Source organism: Microtus ochrogaster, chromosome X, assembly GCF_000317375.1.
Source record: "Microtus ochrogaster isolate Prairie Vole_2 chromosome X, MicOch1.0, whole genome shotgun sequence".
Lineage (NCBI taxonomy): Eukaryota > Metazoa > Chordata > Mammalia > Rodentia > Cricetidae > Microtus > Microtus ochrogaster.
The window spans coordinates 59185507-59192281 of NC_022026.1; the positions used below are offsets into that span (position 1 = coordinate 59185507).

At 40.4% G+C, this 6775-nt stretch overlaps 1 protein-coding gene across 2 annotated transcripts in view; it reads left to right on the forward strand.

The window, feature by feature from the left end:
- Positions 1–6775, forward strand: part of Slc9a7 (solute carrier family 9 member A7) — a 179253-nt gene that overhangs the window by 159966 nt on the left and 12512 nt on the right. For both annotated transcript variants that reach the window (XM_013350666.2, XM_005358930.2), the window contains one exon: positions 2561–2643. In XM_013350666.2, the coding sequence (XP_013206120.1) occupies positions 2561–2643 (83 nt within the window). The remainder of the gene's footprint in view (positions 1–2560; positions 2644–6775) is intronic.

The window sequence follows — 6775 nt, forward strand, 5'->3', positions numbered from 1 at the left end:
CAGACAGACAGACAGACAGGTTGTAAATCTTTTCTAAAAACTTAGAAACATACTTAGGTTTTTTTTCATAGAAAGGCTATCTGCCACTTTTCCACTCAGTCATGTAGCATTTTGAAATTTTTCTATCATTGTCATTAGTTAGCAATTACTCAGAGAAACAACTATCAGCAAATTCCCCCTTTCTCCCATATTTGTCTGTTCAGTTTCTCCTTATGTATATTTCTCATCCACAGAAGGGCATATTTAACTGTACCATTTCCATATCCATTCGTAAGCATTCCTCAGATACCATGGCAACTATTTTTTAAAATGATTTTTGATAGTGGAATGTTGGAAGACATTGCTGGTTGCTCAGAGGTCACAGCCTCCCTATGGCCTAGCAGCTTATCTCAATAAGCTCAGCAACAGGGAGCTCCCTCCCTCCAGCACTACTTCCTGCCTCTACCTGCCCTTATCTGGAGAATGTCCCTGGACTTGGAGGACCGACCTATCTAAAAGCTGTTCCTAAAGCATCTGTCTGATTTATATTTAGCTTGATCCTTGACACAGATGCCTGCTAAGAAGATTTGCTCTAGGAGCTCTGTTTTAGGACCCTACTGCCAAATACTGAACCCTGTGATAGGAGCGGACCACCTAATGCAAATTAGGGTTTTTCCCCAGACTCCTCAGTCCTATATATTCCTATATACTCTAGAATAAAATTGAGCTGATTTACTGAAATCTGTCTCCTGGAGGGCTGTATTTGGCCGTGCTCATGGGCCGTAGACAAAGCTTTCTGCCTCTTTCCCCTCTTGACCTGGTGACCAACAGGCTGCGAGGGAAAGAGAATCCCCACAATGGAATTTAAACAGTACTTGCACATATCATATAGAAGGTTATTCTATATGCTCATCTGACTAACTTTGTTATTGCTATAGAATTACACTCACTGTCATTTAGAATTACTTGTAATTAGTTTTAGTATATATTGTTGATTGTTTCTCACTTTCAGACTTGCCTCTCTCTGTAGTATTAAAGAGGGTGGTGATAAAAATAGGTGTGTTTCATCAACTGTTTGTACTTGGAGAACCTGTCATCTAGCAATATAGAATCCAAGCAGTGCCCTCAAACTGGTGAAGTCAATCTCATTTTTATATTAATTGTACTGTTTATAATATACTTGTATAGGAAAGATATCTTGAACCTCAAATAAATGTCTGATTTATAGATAACTGAAAATTAATTGGTGAGGATGTTTGAGAGAAATGATAAGGAGCTTGCTACTTTACAGTAGGTAGAAATCCCACAATTCCTAGCCTGACTCTCATCTCCTTGGTCATTGGCCCCTAAAGCTAGTAGAGAGATATGTAATTCTGTAACTGAAAACCTGTGCTAAGACCACAAAGAGCTCTTGGGCTAGTTTGTCAGGAAATTTAGCATTGTCGTCTATCTAGGTCGACACTGGGAAAAATGAACTGGAAAGTTCATTTTACACAGGCTTTTTTTTCTTTACCATTGGCCATGTACAATTTTGTCCTGCAAGGATCTAGACTACAGTAAGGTAATTAACTCCTGAAAGGTACTTGGAAGTACCTTCATTTATTAAAATAAAATGCCAAAGAGATTTTATGCTAATATTGGTTCCATCTACCCACAAACATGACTAGAACTTTTTACTTTAGGAATTCAGTTTTTTCCTTTGGTGTTTGCTTAATTTCTGCTAGAATATTGCTTCTCAATATATCTCTACATGTGTGGTTCTGGGCATTAAACACAGTACCCTGTGTATGCTACACAAATCCTCTACCATTGAGCTGTATCTTTGAAGCTATGGTAGTGTGTGGTTCTCCACTGTGAGCTCTAGCTCTGGGAAAGTTGTAGTTCTATGAGCCCATGCATTTTTTTAATTTTTCTTTTTATTATTATTATTACAAATTTTCATCTCCTTCCCTCCTCCCATTTCCCTCCTCCTCCCCCCATTCCCTCTTCTTCTCCCTCTCCAGTCCAAAGAGGAGTAGGGTTCCCTGTCCCATGGGAAGTCCAAGGTCCTCCCCCCTCCATCCAGGTCTAGGAAGTTGATCATCCAAACAGACTAGGTTCCCACAAAGCCAGTACATGAAGTAGAATCAAAACCCAGTGCCTTTCCTTGGCTTCTCGGTCAGCTCTCCTTGTCAGCCACGTTCAGAGAGTCTGGTTTGATCCCATGCTTATTCAGTCCCAGTCCAGCTGGCCTTGGTGAGTTCCCATTAGATCAGCCCCACTGTCTCAGTGGGTGGACGCACCCCTCACAGTCCTGACTTCCTTGCTCATGTTCTCCCTCCTTCTGCTCCTCATTGGGACCTTGGGAGCTCAGTCCGGTGCTCCAGTGTGGGTCTCTGTCTCTATCTCCATCCATCACCAATGAAGGTTCTATGGTGATATGCAAGATATTCATCAGAGTTGAGATCAATTGTCTCACTTGTGCAAGGCTCTGAGGTCAATCTTAAGCACTGCAAAACACAACAGTTACAATTTTAAAACTAGCCTTTCCTCCATCTCTCATTATCCCTTTCCCTAATCAGCATTCTCTGGTTTGTTCTAGGATGGCCTGGATTCTGCTGGAGGAAGCCGGACAAAGCAGGAGAGTGCATGGATATTCAGGCTGTGGTATGGGTTTGATCACAAGTATCCTTTAGCCTTCTCCTGGGCTCAGGAGACATTGGTGACAACATCCACTGTCCGAACCACACATGGGGGCGGCATCTGTTGGGGTCCAGCCTTGACAGGGTTCACATATTCCAGGGTAGGGGTGTGTAGATTAGAAAAATTAGGTAAGAGGAACAGAGATATGAAAGAAATACAGAGACATAGGCTAGAACCAGGAGGGCTACCCAGTGAATACTGAATACGCCTGTGTTTATTTTCCCTGTGTTTATGTATCCCAATCCAAAAAGGGGGGAAGAAGACAAAAGACTGCTTTAACATGACACAAAGGACAAACAGAACAGTCACCTGCTTCAATACTTGAGACATCAAGCCACTATTTCCTGAGTTAAGCATTCTGATGTTTTTTTGGCAGGACGTGCAGTGACAACACCTTAGACCAAGTTCCCTGTAGGAAACCACTCTCTGTCTTATCCTTGAAGGAGCAGGAATAGGCTCCGATGTTTGGTCAAGGTGGATAGGATTCAGCTCTATAGGCCGTCTTAATACTCAAAACACCCTAGGTCAGGATATCTTGTTTGTAGCCACTCCTTAAGACATGTGTAGGTTCAGTGTTAGAAGACAGTTTTCCAAGGTAATACTATTTCACATATTCCTCGTGTTTGAATGTTCTAGTTGCTCCACATGCTCCACATGTGTTGTTGTTGTTGTTATTGTCAGTCTTTTGATTATTCTTATTGTATATTTTACTATGGCTTTAATTTGTATTTCTGTGGCAGCTCATGGGATTGAGGACTCTCTTCACACATTTACTGGCCATTAACTATGTTCCTTTATGAAATGCTTGTACATTTCTTGCCCATTTGTCTATTGGGCTGTGTGCAATTTTCTTAATTGGTAAGAGTTTTTTATATAGCTGAATTTGTACCTTCTGCTGGTTATATTTGATAAAAATCCTTTTCCTCTTGTCTATTCACTTTCCAAATTAAGTCTTTTGAAGAACAGAAACTCTTAATCTGGTTGATTGATCCTGTTCTTGTTAGTGTCTTTTGTGTACTGCTTCAGAAATCACTGCGTCTCAAAGTCATACACCCAGTGTCCTAAACTGTCTTTTTTGTGTATATGTCTTCTTTTCTCAGTGACAAACATGAGCAAAGACGACATCTAGAGATAACTTGCTCTGGATGATGTTTCTCCTTCAGAGATGATTTATGTATTTCAGTTTAGGACTGCTCTCAGTTAGCATCAGCTATAGGGATTCAAGATCATCTTAACCCAATCAACAAGAAAGGTTAAAGATGGATTCAATTCCTGTGAGTGTTAGTGTCTCTTTTTGCATTTTCATCTAGGGTTTCAACCTAAAGCTTGGGCAGTTCACATCTCTTTCCTCAGTCCGCCCTCCAGTCTCTGTCATTCTCAGTCTGTTACACCTGAGTCTGCCAGATTCTCTCCTCAGCTTCTCGGGTGTCTGAGGGAACTGGGGCTCATGAAGTGTGGGGCTCACACATTTGGTGTTTTCTTCCGAGACTTTAGCCCTCTTCACTGCCTTAGTCACTTTCTGAAGCCATCAGGCGAAGAGCTTTGCCTTGTTTCATTTTCTGTTGTGTAGGTTTACTCGTTGGTCTAGTTAATATTTTCTATTAACTGAAACAGAACTTCTAGGGATTTCTTTAAAGTCATGTGAATTTTGTCTAAATGATAATTCAGAAAGCATTGTTCCTTAGGCTTGGAGAAGATAGAGAACATTGAAGAGCAGCTGCAGAAGGACAAATGCTAAAGTGCTAACTGATTGTTTGAAGAGAAACAGAAAGGAGTTCCAGAATCCCATCTAAGTAGCATGAGAGTGTAGAAGGCAGGTGATTTGTACATGAATGACTCCTACTGTTTACAGGACCCTCTCCCCCACAAACCTTAAAATGGGTAGACAGATGTGTCCACATACTCTCCCTTCTTTTCCCAGGCCTTACAGAAATCACAAAAGAGGCATTTTTGGTCACTTGAAAAGCCAAAGGAAGGTGGAAGGAATTAGAGCAGACAAAATAGAGCCAAAGACAATCATGAGTTTCAGCCAGTTTGTTTAGCTGATTTATTCAAGACTGTTGTTGGGAACGCTGTAGCGGTTCCTTCTTGTCAATAGATTGCCTAATAGCTGTTAGTTTTCTTAGACATCTAGAGAAAGTAGAAACCCTTGAAGGAGGGGGGGGGAATGTGGCATTAGTAGGGAAACAGATCTTGAGGACAACAGATTTTTCTGCCCAGAATAATCTTCTCTGGTTTTGATTTTTAATACCGTAATAGGGGTTCCCATCCTACCTGATGAACCAAGATACTGAATAAATACATGAAGGAGTGGGGATGCTGAAATAATCAAACAACTGCAGATGTTTACTGTTAAAAACCCTTCAGCGAGGCATGATGATGTAAACCCATATAAAAGTTCCTGGCCAACACAGACTATATAATGAGTTATATAAGCCAACATGAGCTTCAAGGTGTGAGACCTTATCTCAGAAGTCAAAAAACAAACAAATAAACAAACAGAAACCACAAGAAACACCCAAAATATTTCCTGATAAAATGTTTAGAAAGAAATGGGAGCGTTTTTTTCCAGTCATGAAATAAGGGCAAGTTGTTAGAAAATAGTTCAAGAAGAAAAGAAAAAATCTTGGAAATTAAAAATTAATTTTATAGCCAGGCAGTGGTGGCGCATGCCTTTACTTCTAGCACTCGGGAGGCAGAGGCAAGCTGATCTCTGTGAGTTTGAGGCCAGCCTGGTCTACAAGAGCTAGTTCCAGGACAGGCTCCAAAGCTATAGAGAAACCCTGTCTCGAAACACCAAAAAAATTAGTTTTATGGCTGGGTATGGTGATGCATGCTTATAATTTCAGCACGCGAGAAACAGAGGCAAGAGAGTCAGGATTTCAAGGCCAGCCTGGACTTCATAAGACCCTGTCTCGAGTTTTTCAGAAAACAACCTCTCCCCCCCCCACCCAATGTAATGAATGGTTGTACATAGCAAAGACCAAATTGTTGATTTGGAAAATAAAGTTGGAGAATTAGCAAAAGTTTAGAGACATGTTGAGAGAAGAGTCTCAGCTCCGGATGGTTCACGTCACTCAGCCTCCATGGGATTTACTTGTCACTCACATGAATTTTTCCATGTTTTAATGACAGGTATGTGTATAAAAGTATGTTCTCTAGTGAAAGTGTAAAATCCAGTGTGAAACTCTATAGCTTTAGAATGGCTTTTCTAACCATACAGAAGTTCATTCTGATGAACTTCATTTTGGTGTGTGATATTTTTTATTTGCAAGTTCTTTATAATAAAGTTTTAATTAAAATAGAGAATAATAGAATATATATAACACGACAGCAAAGACAGGGACTATTTGGGGGAGGTAGGGAACCAGCAAAAAATAGGATAGGAGGGATGGGGAAAAGGGACACATAGGAACAAAGTAAAATGATATACATGCATGAAAATGCCACAGTGAAACACATTACTTTGTTTACTAACTTAAAATATAAACCCATTTTAAGAAACTATATACACATTTGCATATGTGTTTTTAAAGGGCATTGTTCCAGGACTTCTCAACATGAATTAAAAAGGGCTAGTCTTTGAAGTGCCCAAAGCAGGAAACAGAAAGGAAGCTTCTGGCTTGACCCTTGACATGGTAGAGATTGAAGCTCTTGCCACCTTCCTAACTAAAGACAGGAGAGAAACGACTGCCCTGTAGTGGCCCACATCCATCCCAGAGCCTGCTCTTTAAAGCCAGCAATCACACAGCAGAGAACTCCAGCAGAACCCTTGTTTCTGTCTTTTAGCAAAGAGTTTTTCTATTATTTAAAAGAGTTAAATAATTCACAACTAGAAGCATACAGTGGTTTCTTCTCCATAAAGCAACCAAATTAGGTAAGGAATATGTACTCTAATGAATCCAGTGTTCTTTTTGCTTGCTTGCTTGTTTGCTGGCTGGCTTTGGATTGATTGTTTGGAGGCTTTATTATTTGAGACAAGCTCATAGTGTTGCCCAGGTCGCCATTAAACTCTTTTTTTTATTTATTTTTTTTTTGGTTTTTCGAGACAGGGTTTCTCTGTGGCTTTGGAGCCTGTCCTGGAACTAGCTCTGTAGACCAGGCTGGTCTCGAA